At 41.7% G+C, this 24,357-nt stretch overlaps 1 protein-coding gene across 1 annotated transcript; it reads right to left on the bottom strand.

Annotated features, from left to right (window-relative positions):
- Positions 1-1,801: 1,801 nt before the first annotated feature.
- LOC110531721 (myosin heavy chain, fast skeletal muscle) lies at positions 1,802-20,509 on the bottom strand. Its single transcript, XM_090217748.1, has 40 exons — positions 20,321-20,509; positions 19,837-19,882; positions 19,480-19,707; positions 18,798-18,944; positions 18,453-18,609; positions 18,182-18,209; positions 17,832-17,940; positions 17,615-17,707; positions 17,379-17,439; positions 17,168-17,266; positions 16,780-16,883; positions 15,545-15,683; positions 14,870-14,988; positions 14,552-14,701; positions 14,284-14,454; positions 13,775-14,078; positions 13,110-13,174; positions 12,929-13,016; positions 12,696-12,813; positions 12,443-12,566; positions 11,915-12,051; positions 10,666-10,921; positions 10,206-10,448; positions 9,715-9,891; positions 9,471-9,616; positions 9,204-9,294; positions 8,475-8,864; positions 8,254-8,380; positions 8,049-8,167; positions 7,707-7,903; positions 7,374-7,557; positions 7,072-7,237; positions 6,632-6,756; positions 5,491-5,799; positions 4,696-4,899; positions 4,431-4,556; positions 4,121-4,291; positions 3,734-3,838; positions 3,550-3,645; positions 1,802-3,078 (listed from the first exon to the last, which is right to left on the bottom strand). Exons 3-40 carry the CDS (start codon positions 19,693-19,695, stop codon positions 2,929-2,931), a joined length of 5,811 nt encoding a protein of 1,936 aa, XP_090073874.1. The 5' UTR covers positions 19,696-19,707; positions 19,837-19,882; positions 20,321-20,509; the 3' UTR covers positions 1,802-2,928.
- Positions 20,510-24,357: the final 3,848 nt, after the last annotated feature.

Below are 24,357 nucleotides of genomic sequence, written 5' to 3'. Positions count from 1 at the left end.
CCCAATTCATATTCATTATATAGATAGGCACGCTTTATTTTGTCTGGATTAGCATCCCAGATAAATCTAAATATTTTTTGCTCATATGATTTGAAAAAAACGAATCATCAGGAGTAGGCAGCTCCGTAAGTAAGTGAGTAAGCTTAGATATGACTAAGTGTCACGCCCTGACCTTAGTTATCTTTATTTTTTTTATGATTTGGTTAGGTCAGGGTGTGACTAGGGTGGTTTGTGTAGTTTTTGTATTGTCTAAGGGTTTTGGTTTATTTATGGTGTTTAACTAGTCTAGGTGTTTATATGTCTATGGTTGCCTAGATTGGTTCTCAATCAGAGGCAGCTGTTTATCGTTGTCTCTGATTGGGGACCATATTTAGGTAGCCATATTCAATGGATAGTTTGTGGGTTGTTATTCTATGTTTAGTTGCCTGTTTGCAGTAGTTATATAGCGTCACGGTTCGTTTTTGTGGTTTGTTCAGTGTTCGTTCTGTTCATTAAAAGAGTCATGTACGCTTATCACGCTGCGTATTGGTCTCCTCATTATGACGACCGTGACAGAACAACCCGCACTACAAGGACCAAGCAGCGTGAAAAGGAGGACAAGAACTGCGGTCAAGAACGTTGAGTTCATCTCATCCTATGTTGCCCTTCAGTCTCCACATTAGAACAAAATAAGTGTGCTATCTAGAACCTAAAAGGGTTCTTTGTCCGTCCCCATAGGAAAACCCCTTCAATAACCGAGACTTGGCACTCTGGTACCGCTTGGCGGGCGGTAGCAGAGAAAACAGTCTATGACTTATAATGTCTGGTACCATGTTTATAATGTCTGGTACCGTGTTTCTAATGTGAATTACCGTGTATCTAATGTGAATTACCGTGTTTCTAATGTGAATTACCGTTTTTCTAATGTGAATTACCGTGTTTCTAATGTGAATTACCGTGTTTATAATGTGAATTACCGTGTTTATAATGTCTATGATCGTGTTTATAATGTGAATTACCGTGTTTATAATGTGAATTACCGTGTTTCTAATGTGAATTACCGTGTTTCTAATGTGAATTACCGTGTTTCTAATGTGAATTACCGTGTTTATAATGTTTTATCGTGTTTGTCATGTGAATTATCATAATTTCACCACTAGAGGGGACGAGGGAACACCAATCATTATGGATGTATATATATCTGCATGTCTTTAGGGGGGGGAGGGGGGGGGGTGTAAATTGGCTAATGATAAATCAATATCATGTTTTCTTTACTCTGTTCATGTATATATGCGTATAATCTCAGATAACCCAGGACTAAAATATTGTGTAATTTGGTCAGATAATCGAGTACCATTTGTTTTCACGTCGTCTGGCCACATTAGATTATTGTGTACATTATCTGGGACAAAATTCAAATGAAAAAAACGTTGTATCCTGAGAACTTTGTTCTGAGAATTTCCGGCCCAATCACCAAAGTGTTCTCTCTCTCAATTGCCACCATGTTTATGTTTCCATCTTGCCTCTCCTATTTGTTTCTTATGGAAACATTTCAATTTGGGCATGTTCATACAGGCCACTTCCCCTGAGTGTAAAGGGTTAAAACGATCATGGATGATTATAATAGCTTAGTGTATGAATTGTGTAGTTACATTTCTCCATCCTCGTCCCTCAGCTGGTTACCAAAACAAGTGACCTCTTTGTTGGGGTGTCCGCTTTGATGTGGTTTAAACCCCAGATTGCTCCTTTAGTTAAAGTACAGTATTTTTATGGTATGAAAAAAGCTGTTTTCTGAGAAATAAGTCCACAGTCACAAAGGAAGTGTATGTAGGCCGACATGTTTTTAATCAATGCTCAACATTTCACCATGAAAATCATATTTTATGAAACACAGGAAATTGACTTTGGTCTTGTTTATTCAGCTTGGTTTCCCTGTAAGAAGAAAGACATAACAGAATGGATCAGTATTAATAATGAACATGATAAATATATCAACACTTGGTAATAACAGAATGGATCAGTATTAATAATGAACATGATGAATATATCAACACTTGGTAATAACAGAATGGATCAGTATTAATAATGAACATGATAAATATATCAACACTTGGTAATAACAGAATGGATCAGTATTAATAATGAACATGATAAATATATCAACACTTGGTAATAACAGAATGGATCAGTATTAATAATGAACATGATAAATATATCAACACTTGGAAATAACAGAATGGATCAGTATTAATAATGAACATGATAAATATATCAACACTTGGTAATAACAGAATGGATCAGTATTAATAATGAACATGATAAATATATCAACACTTGGAAATAACAGAATGGATCAGTATTAATAATGAACATGATAAATATATCAACATTTGGTAATAACAGAATGGATCAGTATTAATAATGAACATGATAATTATATCAACACTTGGTAATAACAGAATGGATCAGTATTAATAATGAACATGATAAATATATCAACACTTGGTAATAACAGAATGGATCAGTATTAATAATGAACATGATAAATATATCAACACTTGGTAATAACAGAATGGATCAGTATTAATAATGAACATGATAATTATATCAACACTTGGTAATAACAGAATGGATCAGTATTAATAATGAACATGATAAATATATCAACACTTGGTAATAACAGAATGGATCAGTATTAATAATGAACATGATAAATATATCAACACTTGGTAATAACAGAATGGATCAGTATTAATAATGAACATGATAAATATATCAACACTTGGTAATAACAGAATGCATCAAGTATTTAAGACTACTCAGCTTGAAATTTTATCTCATATCTTAAATACATTTGAGTGATTGTTAAACATCAGTATTGACCTCTGTGAAGAATGAATCATAGGTGGTGTTGATGTGGTCATGTTTGAACATGAGTCAGGTGTAGGTTTAGCAGCAGTTTTGTACCTTTCCGGAGTCACGGGTCTTGGCTCTGAGCTTGTTGACCTGAGTCTCAGCGATGTCAGCACGCTCCTCAGCCTCTTCCAGCTCATTCTGAACCTTCCGGAACTTAGACATGTGCTGGTTGGATGCTTCCTCCTGGGTGAGGAAAAGAGACGAGAACATAACATCAGTGTTGAAAGTTTGGAGCTTCAGGTACCAAATTAATATATATTTTTAAAATGTATTTTAACGTTTTTTTTTATTGACAGATTTTGGATAGCATTGTACAGTATATATATAGGGAGATGGATGATACAGAAGAGAAAGTGAGTGGTGGAACAGAGGATCAATCTGCTGCTTCCAGGGCCATGTGATCCAGGAGAGTCAGCAACACCACCAGACCATCCCCCGGCACAAAGTTAAATAATATTCAACCCTCTCTACTTTAAAATGTTACACATAGGAAGAGTCACTGTGCGTACATTTCTTCAGAAAGGACTTGCACTATCAACTGAGTCAAAGTTGACGTTGTGCAGTAACAACACTTCAACTAAACTCACTAAATGTATTGTAATGTCTCCTTGGGACTGTAAGCTCTCAGAGGATTTGACTAAGTCTGTGACTCACCGCTTCCTCAGCCTGCCTCTTGTAGGCCTTCACTTTCATCTGCAGCTTATCTACCAGGTCCTGAAGTCTGGCAACGTTCTTCTTATCCTCCTCAGTCTGTGGGAGAAGTTACAAGAATCAATAGTCCATAGTTTAACACACAAACCAGAGTGCTTTAGTGTGTGAAGAATGCACTTTCTCTTACCTGGTAAGTGAGCTCCTTGACTCTGCGCTCATACTTGCGGACTCCCTTGACCGCGTCTACACCTCTTCTCTGCTCGGCCTCCACCTCAGTCTCGAGCTCACGCACCTTTGTGGAATAAATAAACGTCGGCATTTATGTGAGGTGGTGAAATCAGACGTAACAAATGTTTGTAAAACAGGAATGTTCTTCAGCTAGTCGAGGAGGCACAAGTGTTCCTATGTACTTTTACGATTTTAATTAAAGGGGTCTATAATTAAAACAACTACTTTTCATGATGTAGGTGGGTTAGTGAGAGAAAAAGCCATTACACAATACCCCTGTTCATTTTCATATGATCAAATACATTTCCAGCAATCTGTTTTTCCATCCACCCTGCTGTTAACTCACCCTGGACTCCAGTTTCTGGAGCTGCTTCTTGCCTCCCTTCATGGCCAGATTCTCAGCCTCATCCAGACGGTGCTGCAGGTCCTTGACTGTGACCTCCAGGTTCTTCTTCATCCTCTCCAGGTGAGAGCTGGTGTCCTGCTCCTTCTTCAGCTCCTCAGCCATCATGGCCGCCTGGAATGGTAGTTAGTTTCATTAATGCACCGACTGGCACCAATCATAAAGCTCCTTTGGGATTTTTGGTGTGGTTAAACCAGCCCAGCGACTGCTGGCCCTTGGGGACAAATCAAGTTGATGTAATTCAAGGACTCACGTCAGTGATGGCCTTCTTGGCCTTCTCCTCTGCATTCCTGGCCTCCTGGACGATGTCGTCCACCTCTCCCTGCACCTGAACCAGGTCAGTCTCCAGCTTCTTCTTGGTGTTCGCAAGGCTGGTGTTCTGAAGGAGGAAACAAGGCGATTTGTTTGACTCCCAAGAGAACTTACAAGTGAGATAGAGAAAGTCACAAGGCTGAAGTCATGAAAATGTAAACGGTTTGCTTGGTTGAGTTTCATTAGAAATGGCTTTTGACCCGTACCTGGGAGTGCAGCAGTCCAACACGCTCGCTGGCGTCCACCAGCTCAGTCTCAGCCACTTTGCGGCCTCTCTCTGTCTGCTCCAGAGCAACTCTCAGCTCCTCGATTTCAGCCACCATCAGACCGTTTCTGCGCTCCACCATGGCTGCCTGCTCCTTCATATCCTCTGCGGCGCGGACGGCATCATCAAGGTGCAATTGGGCATCCTGGGGATCACAATTACATAGTATCATTAGACTTGTGGAAGTAGGGGCGATAGGATTGGTAATAAGGGGGAATGGGGGATAACTAGTCAGTTGTACAACTGACTGCCTTCAACTGAAATGTGTCTTCTGCAATTAACCTAAACTCCTCTGAATCAGAGAGGTGAAGGGGTCTGCCTTAATCGACATCCACGTCATCCGCGCTCAGGGAACAGTGGGTTAACTGCCTTGCTCAGGGGAACAGTGGGTTAACTGCCTTGCTCAGGGGAACAGTGGGTTAACTGCCTTGCTCAGGGGCAGAATGACAGATCCAGCAACCTGTTGGTTACTGGCCCAACGCTCAAACCACTAGTCTACCTAGCTAGGTTCATTGGTAAAAATGTCCCCGATATCCCTACAGTATATATTAGTCCACTCTAATATCCCTACAGTATATTAGTCTACTCTAATATCCCTACCTTCCTACAGTATATTAGTCTACTCTAATATCCCAACCTTCCTACAGTATATTAGTCCAGTCTATTACATTCCTCTGATATATTATTTTCTACTGATTCACGAACAAATCCCTCCCTGATGTCCAAGTCCCTTTACCTTGAACTGTCCCTGGACGTTCCTCAGCTGTTTCTGGGCCTCAGCGGCCTGCCTGTTGGCGTGGCTCAGCTGGATCTCCATCTCGTTCAGGTCTCCCTCCATCTTCTTCTTCACCCTCAGGGCATCATTCCTGCTCCTGACCTCAGAGTCCAGGGTGCTCTGCATGGAGTCAACCACCCTCTGGCTGTTCCTCTTGATCTGCTCCATCTCCTCGTCCTTCTCAGCGATCTTCCTGTCCACCTCACCCTTGATCTGGTTCAGCTCCAGCTGCACACGCAGAATCTTGGATTCCTCGTGCTCCAGTGTGCCCTGAACGAAGAGAAGCAGTCAGTCAAATCAACCCTTCACTCAGCTCCGCCCCCCTTGGTTACTGTTGCAACCTCAGACAACGTTTTCCTGGGAAGCCCAATTCCCCATTCAGACCACTGGAATAAACCCCTTACAATAATCTCAAACTGTGTTTTTATATACACAATGAAATTAAACACTACCCCTCAGGTATGTTGTGTTGGTCTGTCATTACAGCTGCTTCAAAGGGATTCCTGGTCAAATTATTTTTGTAGTGTGGCCACTGAATGGCTCTGAATTCAGTGCCAGCATGCAGTCAAAGCTATAACTACTTTCGGAACTAACTAGTGGTCTCAAATCGTATCCTGAAGTTTAAATCAGATGGGAGATGTATTCATAACATGACTAACTGAGCTAGCCAATGTACATGATCATATATTTTGAGAAAACAACAATGTAACAAAAGTATAATATCGGATTCAGTCCATCAACAGGCTCTGTCTTTCAGGAATCACATTAGAAAGTACTGAACTGTTCAATTATTCAACTTTAGTTTTATTTTAAGAAAACTCTGTTTCTGTTTTCTTTTTCTACTGGTTTTCATGTGTTTGAAACAAGAGCTTGTTCGATGTGTCCGACTCGACGATAGTTGCTATCCATTGGAGAACAGGGATTGGTTGCCCACAAACGTTAGGGCGGAGCTTAGCGAAGGGTCAGGACGTTTGGATGTGCAAAACACAAGGAATTGCATATATATGACTACAATAAACATCCAATAAAAGGGAGCATTGGATTGTAGCTGGCATTGCCAAGTGTAACACTGCTTTTCCTATCAAACAGCTGTAGTTTGTACCTCAGCCTCCTCCAGAGCAGTCTGGATCTCAGACTTCTCTGTCTCCACGGTCTTCTTGGCCTTCTCCAGCTCATGGATGCTCTTGCCAGTCTCTCCGATCTGCTCAGTCAGGTCAGAGATCTCCTCTGCACACACATACACAGAAGCTGTTTAGACTCGGGAGACTTTCAGTGGATTTCACCAATGCACTGAAGTTTATATTGAATCCTTATAACAGATAATTAATTATGAGCACTTCATACTGTCTTGCAAATCTAATTGCCACCCCACATCATTGGGTTGTTCAAAGGAATACCAATTACAAGTTCCAAAATATATATATTTTAAAATGTATATAAAAATTCTGAGATTGTGTAATAGCAATTTGATATAATGTTGATGATTCCATTTTCAAACACTGGTCAAATATCATGCAAAAATAACTGCTGTCAAATGCTCACGTTGCAGGTTCTTGTTCTCTCTCTTCAGAGTCTCCAGATGATCCAGAGCCTCCTCGTAGGAGTTCTTCATCTTGAAGAGTTCAGTGCTCATTGAGCGAGCCTCCTTCTGAGCTCCTTCCAGCTCAGCCTGGCCCTCCTCATACTTCTGCTTCCACTCTGCCAGAACCTGGGGAAATCCATGGGATTTTCATTACAACTCATTGAAAGAGAGTTTTCAATCGGAAATATGCTACGATTATAATACAACTGATAAAATAGCAGACAGAAAATATCACCCTAGAGTGCGGTTTATAAATGTTCACCTTGTCGAAGTTCCTCTGCTTCTTGTCAAGGTTAGCGGCCATGGCGTTGGCTCTCTCAACGTCAATCATGAGGTCCTCCACCTCTCCCTGCAGTCTCTGCTTGGTCTTCTCCAGGGAGGCACACTTTGAGTTGGTCGCCTCAATGGTCTCCTCAGCCTCCTGCAGACGCTGGGCCAGCTTCTTCCTGTTGGACAACAGCGGGTGGTGTCATGGTGAGTAACTTGTTGTGAAACAAATACTGCACTACATATTGAAGTAACATTTTCTCAGATCCCCAACCAGCCTCACCATCCACAGCCTTTATTTTAGTCTTTACTATTGAGAGCAACTCACTTGGCCTCCTCCAGCTCCTCTGTGCGTTGGATGGCATCAGTTTCATACTTAGTCCTCCACTGAGCCACCTCACTGTTGGCCTTGGACATGCCGCGCTGCAGCTCTGCCTTGGCCTCCTGCTCCTCCTCAAACTGCTCTCTCAGGAGATCACAGTCATGGCGGGCAGACTGGACACCATGGGCCAGTGCGTTTTTAGCCTGAGAGATAAAGAAAGACAAAGAGAGATTAGAGAGGGAGAGTAAAACAGATGACAGTAGCAGTCTCTGAGGGAGGTGTAGAAACAGTCTATGTGTAGATAAAGCTCTAATCTCTTGTAGGAAGTTTCCATTTTGGGAGCCTTACCTTGACCTCCTCCTCAATCAGTCTCTTCAGCTCCTCCACCTGCTGGGTGAAGGCCTGTTTGCCTCTGGTCAGCTGAGACACCAGGGCTTCCTTCTCCTCCAGCTGGCGACCAAACTCACCTGCAGGGAAAGAGGAACATCTTGTTATGGGGACTCTGTGTCTTGTTGGTGAACTATATTGGTTTGTTGTTCATTGTTGGAGGTACCATTTTCTGTCAGGAGTCTGGCCCTCTGTCCGCTGATGTCGTTGACCTGGCGAGCATTCTCATCATTCTTAGTCTTGAGCTCGCTCAGCTGGTCCTCAAGAGTACGGCACATCTTCTCCAGATTGCCCTGTTAGTGAAACATATGGGACTGTCAACTTCAGTTTATTGAATGGTAATGTAGTTGACCCTCAACACTGCTTGACCAAAACATCACTACTCACCTTAGCCTTGGCGACAGCCTCCATGTTGCTGGAGAGGTCATCAATCTCCATCTTGTACTCGCTCTTCTCCTTCTCCAGCTTCTGCTTGACGCGCTGCAGGTTGTCGATCTGCTCCCCGAGCTCAGCCACACTGTCGGCCTGCTTCTTGCGCAGAGCGGCGGCTGTGGCCTCATGCTGCAGGGTGGACTCTTCAAGATCACGACGCAGCTTCTGGAACTCAGCCTCGCGCTTCTTGTTCATCTCAATCTGAGCAGCAGTGGCGCCTCCGGCCTCCTCCAGTCTCTCGCTGATCTCCTCAAGTTCCCTGGAGAGATCGGCCCTCTGCTTCTCAACCTTGGCCCTGGCAGCACGCTCAGCCTCAATTTCCTCCTCCAGCTCCTCAATACGGGCCTAGAAAAAGGGTCAGGGGCAGGGGGAATGAACACTACAATACAGTTGAAACAATTGAACCTCACTACATAATAATAGCATGTACTGTATATTTAGCATAACTGTGTTTATACATAGCCAGCTACACTAACATATTTACTATATTCATTAGACATTGTCCCATGCAGGAACCAAACTAACAACGGTAAGAAGCAACATCTTTGCATAGATTAGAAGCACCAGCAAGAAGCACCATCTTCCATCTTACTGAGCCATCAGAATCCACCAGGAAGAATGTGTGCTACCAGAAGAAATATGTCAGTTATTTTCCTGTACTGGAGCTTAGATCCTGTACTGTACCTGGAGTTCCTTGATCTTCTTCTGCAGCTGAGCTCCCAGAGACTGCTCATCCTCTATCTTGCTGAGGAGCTGGGTGGTCTCAAACTCCTTCCTAACAAACACAAACACGTTTGTTTTGGTTAGACAGTGTAAAAGGAGCCTACAATACCATTCACTTTGCTTGTAAGAATCACATAAGTCTAATTCATAATTACAACAATGAGCCAAGAAGAACCATTATGTTGATCAAGATGGCAGGGAAAACTGTAGTCATTTATTAGTGTTTACTTCTTGATTTTCTCATCAGACTGCTGCTTGTCATTCTCCAGGTCCATTATGGACTCCTGGGCCAGTTTCAGATCTCCCTCCAGCTTTCTCTTGGCTCTCTCAAGGTCCATACGGAGCTTCTTCTCTTGCTCCAGAGAACCCTCAAGCTACAAGATATAAACAGACATGTGTTGGTCAAATCTAAACAACTGTAGATAAAATCATCCTGCATACTATCAAGGCCAGAATGTCAAACTCCACTCACGTCGTCCACTTGCTGTTCCAGCTTGGTCTTGGCCTTGGTCAGAGTGTTGACTTTGTCCTCCTCTGCCTGCAGGTCGTCCAGTGTCTGCTGGTGGGCCTCTTGGAGGGCTTTCTTCTCCTTGGTCAGCTTGGCAACACTCTCATCCATAGACGCCATCTCCTCTGTCAGGTTTTTAACCTGAAAACGGCCACAACAAAATGTGTTTTTGGTCACTTCACCATAAGTGGTTAAATGGATAATAGAAATGTGTCAACAAGTACTGTACTATAGATTCAACACTAGATGGCCCTGTACTCCATGCCAGTGTGCTGAATGGAAATCATAAACGAGGGGGGAGCAGAACATGTAATGAATGTGGGGAGTCAACCACAACTGAATTTCCACTATTTTGTGTCTTAATTTTTACTGCACTCACAAAAAGACTTGAATTACATTTCTGTTTTGAGTTGATGATTCTTTGGATTATTGTTTGGTTAGACTGTCTACAAGACCTTGTTTTCAGTGGCGTGCTTCTCCTTCTCCACTTTGGCCAAGGTGAGCTCCAGGTCATCAATGTCCTTCTTCAGCTCAGAGCACTCGTCCTCCAGCTTCCTCTTCTTGGCAGTCAACTCAGCATTCATCTCCTCCTCATCCTCCAGCCTCTCAGTCGTCTCTTTGAGTTTGGCCTCCAGCTGGATCTTGCTCTTGATGAGCCCCTCGCACCTTTCCTCAGCATCGTTCAGATTCTCTGAATCCTGGTTTCAGAACAGGAGAAAAAAAAACGGTGTTTTCACTTTGTGTATCAAAATATAGACTTTATTTAGTCAAATAAGTCAGAGCAAATCAATTTAAATGTTTTAAATATAAATAAATACCATGGGCATTTTCTTGAGTTAGTCACATAGCGATTGTGTTAGTGTCTGTGTACTTGTGTGTCTAAATGTGCTCTGATGAGGGTTGTTGCTCACTCACAGATGCGACTTGAAGCGCCAGGTCATTCTTCTCCTGTACCATGGCCACCATCTTCTCCTCCAACTCCTTCTTCTTGGCCAGAGCCTTGGCCAGGTCCGACGTCATCTTCTCATAGTTCTCCTTCATGTTGGCCAGCTCCTTCTCAGTCTCAGCGCTCTGCAGCAGGGGCTTGATCTTGAAGTACAACTTCATCCATGGCCAGGTTTTCACATTCATGAATGAACGGATGTTGTACTGGATGGTGAAAATGGAATCTCTGGTCCACAGAAAGGATAGAGTGACATGGTGAGTGACATGGTGAGTGACATGGTGAGTGACGTGGTGAGTGACGTGGTGAGTGGCATGGTGAGTGGCATGGTGAGTGACGTGGTGAGTGACGTGGTGAGTGACGTGGTGAGTGACGTGGTGAGTGACGTGGTGAGTGACATGGTGAGTGACATGGTGAGTGACGTGGTGAGTGACGTGGTGAGTGACGTGGTGAGTGACGTGGTGAGTGACATGGTGAGTGACATGGTGAGTGACATGGTGAGTGACATGGTGAGTGACGTGGTGAGTGACATGGTGAGTGACATGGTGAGTGACATGGTGAGTGACATGGTGAGTGACGTGGTGAGTGACGTGGTGAGTGACGTGGTGAGTGACATGGTGAGTGACATGCTTAAATATCTCCTCCAGTGTTTTTGTTTTTTACTTTTCCTGTGGAAAACGATATCCCAAGTATAAATACAGTAAAGTATAAATGCAGTAAAGTACGCACACTAAAGGGTAAAAATATATGTTTTGAGATTTTTTTTTTACATACAACTGCAAACTTCAAGGAGTGGCATTCCCAGTATTCCTTAACTGGAAAAGTAAAAAATAAAGTCACTGGATGACGTCTTTAAAGCTACATTCTGCGATTCCGAGAATAACAAAATGGGGACCCCACCACTTTTTGCATACAGCTGAGGAATGAGGCTAGGGAAATGTAATCCCTCTTAAATGTATAGATGGCGCTCTAGATGAAAGAACTGACAGGTGATGTTAAGATCACGAGGCATTTCATATTATTCCAGAATTAATGGGTAAAAATCACTTATTTAAATAACAATTGAACAGCTTGCTAAATCCCAACCTGCTGCTTTAATAGAATATTATAACATGTACTTTCTCATCCTGAACAACTCACAGCATATTCAGTACACGATCATTATACATTACATGCAGGTGTTTGACAGAATTCTTTGCCAAGATGTCTACTCTTCCTCACCTCCTCTCCATCATCTTGGTGAACTCTCTCCTCATGAGGAATCCACGGCTGAGAGCCTGGACCATGCCGACCAGAGAGGCCAGCTTCTCATCTCTCATCTCCTCCAGGACACCCAGCAGACCGGCTTTGAAGAACACCTGACACAGGTTGACATGGTCAATTATGGAACCAGTCAGGTGGTAACAGATAGAAAGGTTGAATCCAAAGAGAGGAACAAAACCACTAGATTGATTTGAACAACATAAACATTGTAATGCTTACAAACAAACCATGAGATGGGTTGTTAATGAGTTGTAAGTTGTTGTATAGTTGTAGATTAAGAATGTACACTGATATAGATAACTGCAGACATACCATTCTGACATAATGCACAAGATAATGAATTGAGTACAATGTTTCTTCACATTTTTAAGAAATAATTACAAGATGGATAGATCAACTGGAGAGACATTTAATGGTTAGAGTTTAAATTATCATTGAAGTTGTGTTTTAGTTGGCATCTTTTTTGCTGGGGGGTTTTTGACTGACCTTGGTGTGTCCAAACTTGTAGTCCTCGTGATTCACATCAATGGACCCAAGCAGCTTCTCAGAAGCCTTCTTGTTGTCCATGAACTGGCCCTCGGGGATGACACTGGCATTCAGTACTTTGTACCTGAATCAGGAGAAATGTCAAGATGTAATAGGTCGGTTATATTACGTAAAATAATAAGGCTATTCTGATGTTGGGAAAACCCTTAGAGATCATATTTCTGTGTGTGTGCGCGCTCGTGCGTGCGTGTACCTCTGCTTGAAGTCAGCATAGATGATTCTACTGGGGAAGCCCTTCCTGCAGATCCTGATCCCCTCCAGAACACCATTACACCTGAGCTGGTGGATAACCAGGAAGTTCTCCATCAGACCTGGAAACACAAACCAAGTCTCTTTAAGTACTCAAAAACAGGTTAAAGACTGGTTTGTTAGTGTTACTGATACTGTACTGACAAGATGTCATATTTAACTCAACCTCTATTGTACCTGGAGTCTTTGACTCGTTGGGGATCAGGCAGCGTACAAAGTGAGGATGAGTGCTCCTCAAGTTGGTCATCAGCTTATGTAAGTTCTCCTGTAGGAGGGTTACAAACCATGTTCTCAGAAATCATTTCTGATAATCAGCACACGTTTCGAAGGACTGAATATCCACATTTTAAAAGCTCACCCTGAACTGGGAGGACACAGTCTGCATGGAACCACCCTTCTTCTTGCCTCCTTTCTTGGTTGTATCTGTTATAATGGAGAAAAGTTCAATATAATTATAAATGAGAGGGATCTCATGTTATCTTCACACGTATCTTTATGCAAATGCTGCCGATGAGATTGTGTAAAATAACACCTATTGTAGGAGTAAATTAACCCAGTAAATCACCCTGACACATTGTGATACATTTAAAGCAGCAATCAGCAGTTGAAACAATAACAAAATATGCTCCCTGCCCCTGTTTTGATAAAAAACTGAGAGATATGAATGGAGAAACATAACCACTCAAATTTATAGACATATCTATGTATTGAAGGACTGACCATCCATGATATCAAAATGATAGTATGAATAATGTTTTGAGGCTGTGAAGTGCATGTTTGCCTTTACTTTCCTTACAAGCATTAAAACAAGCTCATATTTTGGGTTCTGATGGGGTACGACAGGTGAACTAAGCCAATGTTCTTCAAGAAAAAATGTTCAAGACTGAATGGGTACATATCTTTTAACCTCTAAACTCTACATCCACGAATAGATGTAGCAACTGCAGACTGAGCCTTTAAAGAAAATGGGACTGATTTGTAACTAGTTCTTCATGAAATATTTTGATGTTCTGCTAGTCTTACCCTCAGGTGGGGCAGCGACATACAGGGTCGCCATCAGTTTGACTGAAGACTTCCCGTACAGCTGAAGAACTGAGTCGTTCAGGGGGTCCTTGTTCTTCTCCAGCCAGCCAGTGATGTTGTAGTCCACTGTGCCGGCATAGTGCACCAGGGAGAAGTGGGCCTCTGCCTTGCCTTTGGCTGGCTTGGGCTTCTCAAACGCCTTGGTTTTGCCAAGATGCTGGGCGTACAGCTTGTCCTTGAAGGTAGTGTCTGAAGACTTGGGGAACATGCACTCCTCTTCAAGGATGGAGAAGATGCCCAATGGCTTTACGAAAAGAGATGTACATCATATTAGTGATATTTACATTTAGGATCACATTTATCCCTTTAGCAAGTACGCTATTATCAGAGTATCTTCATTTAGTGGCACAATAGGAAACATATTGAGTTCTCAACAGTCGTACCGTGTGATAATATCTCCATTTGAACTTTGCTGTTGAGGTCCATTATAATCCTGACAGACAGCTTACCTTCTCAATAAGCTCAATGCAGGCAGCCAAGTCCATGCCGAAGTCAATGAAGGCCCAGACGATTCCCTCCTTCTTGTACTCCTCTTGTTCCAGGACGAACATGGTGTGGTTGAAAAACTGTTGCAGTTTCTCATTGGTGAAGTTGATGCACAGCTGCTCCATGCTGTTGTACTGTTGAAGGAATTTCAGAAGGGATCATTTCATCATCATACAAGGCTGTAATCCCTCTCAATCACAACTAATTGTCTTGTTCTGGTCTCAGACTCACGTCAAAGATCTCAAACCCGGCAATGTCGAGCACACCGATGTAGAACTGCCTTGGATTCTTGGTGTCCAACATCTCGTTGATACGGATGACCATCCACAAGAACATCCTCTCGTAGATGGACTTGGCCAGAGCCGAGACTGAGTTATTAACCTGCAATGATAATACCTCAAATGAATACATGAGATATTGACCATGTCTAGTGACAAGGTGAAAAGAGCTCGGGGAAAACATCATCACTATTCAAAACAAGCCATTCACTCATCACCAAAATATGTATGGTGCTCAGAAAATTGTAGGAGCTGTGTTTGGCCGCCTTACCTGAGGCACGGTCTGTCCCTTGGTCACATACTCATTGCCGACCTTCACTCTGGGGTAGCACAGAGCCTTCAGCATCTCAGCTGAGTTTAGGCCCAGCAGGTAGCCGATTTTATCAGCCACTGGAGAGAGAACCAACAACAACAGACTCAGAAACACAAGATCACTTGTTTCTGATGTCACACTGACAAAAGGGTTAGGTTTTGATTTGAACCCACTTCCATCATTTTAAATCATTTCTGGAGGTTGGAAATTGGTCTCCATAAATGATCTCCTGCTGGACTTTGATGAGGCTCTGTCTGTCTTACACGTTGTATATCTATGAGTGGGACTGGGAATGGGACTAATGTTTACATATTGTATATCTATGACTGGGACTGGGACTGGGACTAATGCTTTACATATTGTATATCTATGAGTGGGACTGGGACTGGGACTAATGCTTTACATATTGTATATCTATGAGTGGGACTGGGACTGGGACTAATGTTTATATATTGTATATCTATGAGTGGGACTGGGAATGGGACTAATGTTTACATATTGTATATCTATGAGTGGGACTGGGAATGGGACTAATGTTTACATATTGTATATCTATGAGTGGGACTGGGAATGGGACTGGGACTGGGACTGAGACTAATGTTTACTTATTGTATATCTATGAGTGGGACTCACCCTCTGTGCCGTCTGGCTCGGCCTGCTCCTCACGCTGCTTCTGCTTGAATTTCAAGTTGCCATGGTGCAGTACAGCTCCTGTCAGCTTGTAGATGCTATTTTTCTCATCATTACTGAAGCCCAGGATTGTAATGGCATCCTGGCATTAGACAGGAAGTACAACAGTGATGAACTGAACGGTAGTTTTCTCACATACAGTACACTACAGTTCTGTGCTCTCAGCAGAACAAATGGGATGGACATTTGACTGGCTTCTCAGATCCACATGATTACACTTGACCAACACTGGTAGATGACATCACAAGATACATTTGACACAGTTCCACAGGGACTTAGTGACACTCTCTTGTTGATGTCTTACATGTACAGTATGGGCCTCAAGGTGAAGTGTGAAGGCATGAAGAGTTCCCTGAGGCACATGCCTAACTAACTGTCATCGGAATATCATAATTCCTATATGTGTTCATTAATTCAATTCACTTAGTCTATTTTAGGAGAATTTGTAAGATTCTTATTTGCATAAAATAGACTGAGACCAGTCTTATCAAAATTAGAAAAATATTATTTATTCTCGGAGCGAGCTGCCATGAAACCACGAACAACAGGTTATGTACAAAATATGACGTCATAGGTTATAAAATGTCCTTCCTCCTATCGACCAGGACAAAACAGGTTCAACAGTTTATTCCAACCCCCTAGCTTTGCTCGCTCACTCCAGACACACACTTATCAAGATTCACTTCTGCAATCTTCACCTTCATCCATCACTATTTAGAAAACAGTTCCAGATGATGGAAAACCCAGGAAAACACTGCTGCCTTATCTGAACATCCCAGAGCTAAGTTGAGTCGGTTCAACCACAGGTTAACGATCCTTTCTGCTTACTTAAAAACCCACAATCCATTTCCTCCCCAACCTGGTTGGAATGGTATTTATTATGTTTAATTACCCCCTGTTTCATGCTACACAATCCCTTCCTTATGAATTAACATTATTAATCGAATATAATAAAACAGAGTATAGTTTAATTAGTTATAGTTCTATTTAATGTATAGATATTGTTTAGTCATTATTCATAAAACTCCTAACACTAACTCAAGGCATTTAGAATCAAACAAACCAATACATGAAAATTCCCAGCAGCCACCAGGTTGGAATTGCACAGTGCATTCAGTGTGTATGGTGGTCCTACCCATTCCATATATAGAATATGATGAACCCTTTGTTTGACTCACGTCTGTGGCATCCAGCTCTTCCTTGTCGTTGATGCTGGCCACAGTGATCTGACCCTGACTGCACATGGGGAAGTCGTAGGGGTTGGTGGTGATGAGTGACATTTCTATGGACAACAGAGGATGTCTTGTCAGTTAAATCTCTTAGAACTGTACTGTCCTACCTTTACAGTATCTCTCCTTTACTCGGTAGATGGACTCAAGGATGTAGTATAAAATAAATATTATCAACTGAGACTCGTGGACTAGTGCATCACAGTCCATTACTTAATAGATATTTCCCAAAGACCTGACCCATATCTAGATGCCTTGTTACCATGGATGTACTCATTGTAATAGTATTTATAATGGAGGTAGGAAACATTCCCCCTGAACCTCTACTTTGCCTCACCAATAATGTCAGGTTTGTGATTGGTCATCATCTGGAAGAAGATGTGGTAACCTCTCTCATCGGGAAGCTGGAAGGACACTCTGGACTTCTCTAGCAGGTCTGAGAGAGAGAGAGAATATGAGATAAAATGATATGATATGATGATATGCTCTCCGAATAAGAATATGTGTGAAATTAGGAAATCATAGAGAAACAATGAAAATCAACTCACAGGTCTCAATGTCAGCTTTAGCCAGTTTGCTACCTTGGAAGTGAATCCTGATGAATTTACCCTAAAGTAGAGCATGGGGGTGAGAAAGAGGTTAACTAAATACATCTAGCATTTTACTTTGATAGACCCCTTTAAATGTTACAGTTTGTTGGACATCTATTGATACAACAGAAGGGAAATACTGAAATACATTTGTACAATATAGATCACTTTCCCAGTGTGCCCTTCATACTTACGAAGCGAGACGAGTTGTCGTTCCTCACTGTCTTGGCATTACCGTAAGCCTCCAGCAGAGGGTTAGCAGCAATGATCTGATCCTCAAGAGACCCCTGATTGAGACAAACACAAGTTGCTCAGAAACTGGTTAAGTGGTAAAGTTAGTTATTCTCGATTGCTTGAACACAGCCCACTAAACTGAAATGTGTTAAAATGGCACTCAGAAGCTGAACATACCTGCATTTTGGTGGGGTCTACTTCCTTCTTGGCACCAGACACTGCAATGGTGGCAAAGTACTGGATGACACGCTTGGTGTTGACAGTCTTTCCTGCACCGGATTCTCCGCTGGTTAATATGACAGAGAATCAGGGGTTTTAGTCACATGTTTGAATGTCAGATTGGCTTTCACTAAGAAATAACAGTGAAAAATTCACTGTTTTCCTACATAAATTAACAAATACTCATCAACTAACTTCTATGCGTAGCCTAATCCATTCATAATGTCATGTATTTTCATCACACCCAAGTGTCCCAACATATTGCAGTAGAAACCCTTTCTCAAGTGAGATTTTAGTAAACAACTTACGTAATCAGGACGGACTGGTTCTCCTGGTCTGTAACAAAACAACATATTGATTATCATACTCAAGCAACATTATGGGGACATTCATAGCATCATCATGGATTTCATTTTGGAACCTTTTCCATTCAAGGCCAGTCAAATCAGATATTACCAGCAAACTGTTCTAACGTAGACTAGAAAACAGTAGATACATCTCTAAAACATATTTTAACTTCCTTCCTTCCATCCATCCATCCATCCATCCATCCATCCATCCTTCCATTAGACCTCATACCAATCTGCATGAACTGAAAGGCGTTGTCAGAGACAGAGAAGATATGGGGTGGAGCCTCCATCCTCTTCTTCCCTCTGTAGGCGTTAACAACCTCCATGTCGTACACAGGAAGCCACTTGTAGGGGTTCACCGTGGCACAGAACAGCCCAGAGTAGGTCTGGATGAACGAGAATAAATTCAATTAGGGGATGAGAACAATCAGATTGACGTTTACCTGGATTTATGTGAGGATGTGGGTGTACTATGGTATAGTAATGTAGGTCTACTGTATTGGTCTCTTTTGGTTTCTACCATGACTTTATGTGTAGTACTGTATGTGTGTGTATGTTTAGACAGGTATCTTACATAGATCATCCATGCTGCATAACGCTCTTTGAGGTTATACAACACAGAGGCTTCATTCAGGTAGGTCATCATGGCCATGTCCTCAATCTTGTCGTACTTAGGGGGGTTCATCTCATAGACATCTGCATCTTTGAACACTTTTCCTTCCTGAAACAGTCAGAAATCTAGATTATACACAGATCAAACTGGACAGGACTGAATGCTTTTAAAAACAAATATATTTTTAAAAAACTGCATTCCCCATTTTTTTTTTTTTTTTTTTTTTTTAACCTTTATTTAACTAGGCTAGTCAGTTAAGAACAAATTCTTATTTTCAATGACGGCCTAGGAACAGTGGGTTAACTGGTCTAGGAACAGTGAGTTAACTGGTCTAGGAACAGTGGGTTAACTGGTCTAGGAACAGTGGGTTAACTGTCTGTTCAGGGGCATTTAATCCAACTACTTTGTTATCAACCACTGACACATACATGGTGATACTTAACTAGTCAATATAGAAAATTCAATGCCAATTTTAATTAGCAGCGATAAAAAGGATGTGTTTGAAGGTTATATTCTGCCTCCAAAAAAACTAAGAAATGCTTATTAATCAATATTTTTTGACTTACTTTAATTTGTACAATTGGCATGATAAAAATGAAAAAAGTGTCTGCACAATCTTCAATTCTTTTCAAATCAGGCTTACCTCCTTAGTGCCGTTAGGATTCGTGACTGTCACAGTACACTTTCCTTCAGCCCTGGCAGTGACCAAACCCTTAAGGTAAAGCTCCTTGGTGTCTGCGACATAGCAGGCGTTCTTTGAATCAAAGGGTGCGGTTTGTGCCTCCATCCTCTCCTTCTCAGGCTTACGGAGGTATATGGCAGCCTTGCCGTAGATTTGCATCTCCGCGTCCGTACTCATGGTGACGGATCACTAGGAAAGAGGCGAAACAAGAAACATGATTGACTCTGTGGTGCTTCCTCCACAGTCAACAGAGTTGTGAGGGGTTTCTCTCACAGAACATTTGTCACTTTTCTTATGAAGACTCAAACTATGTCTCACCTTCTTTTTCCCCTTCTACAGATGAATTTGTACTTCTTGGAGAACCCTGGGAAACATTAGGGTAGTGTGAATGAGTCTAAAGCATTATCATTTAGCCCCCGGAGGGCCAGAAAAAATCATTCAACTCAATCATGACAACCTTGTCCAATTAAACTACAGGTGCAACTGGTAACTTTCATTTCCTGGTGACAACTCACTTAACTACACATTCTGAAAAGAATTTGAATAAATACCCCTGAAAACCCAGTTACATTATAAACCAACCCCTCCATTTACAAACAGCAGGAGAACCACTTTTGACCGTAAATGAAATTTACAGATTTGAATAGAAAACACATTTAAAGTTAAGCACAATAAATAAATAAAACATTTTAAATCCACGCCACTTGATTGCATTTTAAAAATCTAACAAGACACATGTAAGATTCTAAGCACACAAAATGTTGGCGAATGTAAACATGTGAAGAGGTGGAGAGAGTCTTACCACAGAGGAAGAAGGTGTCTGACTTATGGATGCTGGGGTCTCAGCCTGCTTATATCTGGTTGAAACTGACAACCAGGCAAAAGTTAATTATGGACCACTCTGGTAAAGGACATGGATTGGATGAGAGACCTCTGTGTTTCTGTGTCTCACTAGCGCCACCAACTCCCAGGAGCGCCACACTCCAATTACATTACTTTTTAATGCAATAGTTGGTTTTAAATTGAATTTCACTGAATTTACGTTCATTAGATCAAATCAAATGTTATTTGTCACATGCGCCAAATACAACAGGACCTTACAGTGAAATGCTGAATACAAGCCCTTAACCAACAATGCAGTTTTAAGAAGAAAAAAATGGTGAAGTAAAAAATAGATCATAATAAAACAATAATTATAATAATATCATTATGACAATAATTATGACGCTGCCACTCAAATACTGTAATGACACTACAATTGTAATAAAAAATATAATCCTACTTAATTTAGTTACATTTTTGTGGCATTAATCCTTATCAACAGCTTTCTTTATATTAAAAAAAAAAATAGATCTATTATTTTGCTTTCAAACACATCTAAACGGTCTCCTCAGTCACCTCATGCTTGTGAAGGAGTTGGCCGTTACTTCGTGCTTTGCTTAGTTTGATTTGTCACCCTGGTAAAACCATATTGCATTTAGGCTTTCAATTACATCTCATAAAAGTGTTAAATCAACGGTGTAGTTATTTATCTACAGTATGATCTATTGAAGATGCTGCAGGAGCTTTTAATCGTCTCACATGTCAGTTGTCTAAAACGGTCCAGGAGGATTCTTCAGGCTTACATAACATCAGTACAGTATTTAAATCATCTTATCCACTCATATTTCTGACAGCCATGTAGCTGCCTCAAACTTTTATTACACTCTGAGGTAAACCATTTAGCAGCTGGCTTCTATAAAACTCCTTTAAAATGACTACATAGTTACAATAAAGTAACAGATTCCTTTCCATTTCTATGACAGTTTAATTAATCCTTTACAATACAGTTTTAATATCTTTCTAACAGCTCTGGCAACTTGTGAGGGAGCCACGATCAGCAGAGACATTTCTTTAACCTATTTTTAACACATGCAATTCAGCAATGTAATGCACACACACTAGACGTTAATGTATTTAAATGTATGTAAATCGCAAAGTCTTTTGTCTGTAATGTCTCTTTTGGTTGTGTGTCTGACTCCAGTAAGACTACCTGTCACCATTGGCGTCGGCCAATAGGGATCCTAATAAATCAAACCAGGAAGTTGTTCTTTCAAGTCAGGCATTTCACATTCTTCAATATCTATCTCATCTTTGCTTTTATCAAACCTCTGCATTTAATAGTCGTTTAACTGTTCTTTGTGTCTAATATGGTTCAGCCACATTAATGTTCAATAGCGTGAAACCTTACACAGGGCCGGCCCTAGCCTTTTGGGGCCCTAAGTGAGATTTGGGCCACAGTGGAAGTCATGGCCCCTGCGTGCCCGGCCGGTTTAGGCCATGATTACTACGAGTTTAGATAGCTGACTAGATTCATTTACCAATCTACACATTAGCTGACATGGCTAATTCAGTGACTGATATAAGAACAGAAAATTCCTGATGCACAACCATTCTATCTCTGCTGGATGCACAAGTTGAGCAGGGGGCTGACCATCTGGGAGGACCGTCAAGGCCTTTTCATTTCTTGGACTGTGCTCTAGTCTTCACTGCAGCCAAGGTTTATTGTTTGGTTTTTCTGCCAACATTTCCACACAGCCAAAATCTGGCTCCGTTGTCACTGCTATTAGACAGAAGATATTTACTTGGCGTGTATGTGGGTGGAGAGAACATCAACACCATGCAGACTAAGAGTTTATGACATTCAAGTTATTTTAATGTGCAAAGATCTGGCATGACACATGACCGGTGTTTCTGTATCCGAGGGACATGCTTTCTCTAAGCTCCAAACTTGTTAATCATCCGCAAATCAGTGGGGTGGGGATGTCAGAGGAATAGACAACTGTGAATTTGGCCACAAACACCTCAACTGACTTTACAGCCATGGGTCTTCTCACAATGCACTGTATCGAGATCAGGGCTGAGGTCATTTCGAGTCAATTTAGGAATTGACCTGCAATAATTTCTCATTAAAAGCCTTGTGAAATATTGGAATTTCGGTTCAATTCCTGAATGAACTGAGTTGTAGTTCTTCATTAACACACTGAACCTGATTTTAGGTAATTAAGGGCTAAATTGAAGAGAATGATCCGTTGATTTAGCTAAACCCGCTATGTTAGCGCTGGGGTGGAACACGAGCCTGCACACCATGTGGATGGGCTATCCAGAACAGGAGTTTCTGGCCTCTGACACACTCTCAACTGCCAGATGTCATTAAACAGTTGAGTAAACTGTCATTATAAAACTGTCATTGTACATATTTGACGTATTGTGGCAGGCCCTTCAGAGGATCAGACAGTAACACTTCATCCAATACATTTTAAGAGTGCTTTAATTCCTCAGGCAGAGCCGGCTCTAGCCACTAAGTGGCATAACTGGCATAGGGGGCCCCCGACCCCCCCCCCCCCCCCACAAAATAAGTAAAAAATAATAATAATTAGGAAATCTGTCGGGTTCTCAAGTTACTATTAGGAGTTAGAATAGTAGAATACCCAAAGTGCAATTTAAAAATGTGGTTGTACATGAGCAGTTTTTCTCTTATGTCAATGACTGAATAAAGGTCTTCACGGGTCCACCCGATTACCCGGTCGGGTCCTGTTTGATGGCCATTATTTTAGATGCAACAGAAAATGGATGTGTGAAACCATTTCGGACAAATCTTGGACATGTTTCAGGTCAGGATCTGGTCAACCTCGGATCCAACCTCGGATCCAAATGGCCATTATTTTAGATGCAACAGAAAATGGATGTGTGAAACCATTTCGGACAAATCTTGGACATGTTTCAGGTCAGGATCTGGTCAACCTCGGATCCAACCTCGGATCCAAATGGCCATTATTTTAGATGCAACAGAAAATGGATGTGTGAAACCATTTCGGACAAATCTTAGACATGTTTCAGGTCAGGATCTGGTCAACCTCGGATCCAACCTCGGATCCAAATGGCCATTATTTTAGATGCAACAGAAAATGGATGTGTGAAACCATTTCAGACAAATCTTGGACATGTTTCAGGTCAGGATCTGGTCAACCTCGGATCCAAATCGAGTTGGGTATTGATCTTCAAAAAATTTACCTGGTCCTGTCGAAGTCGGGTTGGAATTTTGTGGTTCCAATTCGGTGCGGGTCTCATTTTCAGGACCCAAGAAAACCTCTATCACTGACACTCTTAATTAGCCCATGTCAGCTAAGATTTTGTAGCTTGCTGAGATAGTCTAGCCAGCTATATACATTTGTAGTAACCATGGTTGAATTGTGGTGCCAGGTAGCCTAGTGGTTCGAGCTGTTGGACTAGTAATCTAAAAGGTTGCTAGATTGAATCGCTCAGCTGACAAGGTAAAAAATCTGTCGTTCTGCCCCTTGAACAAGGCAGTTAACCCACTGTTCCTAGACCAGTTAACCCACTGTTCCTATGCCGTCATTGAAAATAAGAGTTTGTTCTTAACTGACTTGACTAGTAAAATAACAAATCAACCTGGCTCGCAGGGCATGAGCTCAGGGGCCTTAACCTCCAGGGGGCCCCCATTGATTTTGTTTGTCACTCTCATATTAACATTCCATAAGTCACGTAAAAATGTATAGAATTGCAGAAAATGTGTTATAAAACAACATTTAGTTTAGGGTCCCCAAAAGGCTAGGGCCGGCTCTGGAGTTACCCTGAGACACCCTAGCGCCTTGGCTCACATCAGCATTTTTTTTTACACGGTTCAATCCATTAAAATGTCACAGCAGTAAAACTCTATATCTGGATATGAAATGTCTGTGGCATGGATCCACAAAACAACCGAGCAGGGTTCATTCAGATCTTATTTCCAGGTCACATATCTCGCTATAAATTTAGTATGGGGGGGCCAACGTCAGC

This window comes from Oncorhynchus mykiss, chromosome 23, assembly GCF_057628025.1.
Source record: "Oncorhynchus mykiss isolate SJ-2025 chromosome 23, ASM5762802v1, whole genome shotgun sequence".
In the NCBI taxonomy this organism is placed as follows: Eukaryota; Metazoa; Chordata; class Actinopteri; order Salmoniformes; family Salmonidae; genus Oncorhynchus; species Oncorhynchus mykiss.
Note: the sequence above shows the minus strand (reverse complement) of the source record. Positions and strands in the feature narration are given on the sequence as shown.

Bases quoted from the DNA above. Each gene is read 5' to 3' on its own strand.
- LOC110531721 (XM_090217748.1), bottom strand. From the start codon at position 19,695: ATGAGTACGGACGCGGAGATGCAAATCTACGGCAAGGCTGCCATATAC. The intron at 12,567-12,695 runs GTACACGCACGC...CTCCTGATTCAG, and splicing joins TATGCTGACTTCAAGCAGAG to GTACAAAGTACTGAATGCCA. The intron at 10,922-11,914 runs GTGAGGAAGAGT...TCTGTGGACCAG, and splicing joins ACCAAGATGATGGAGAGGAG to AGATTCCATTTTCACCATCC.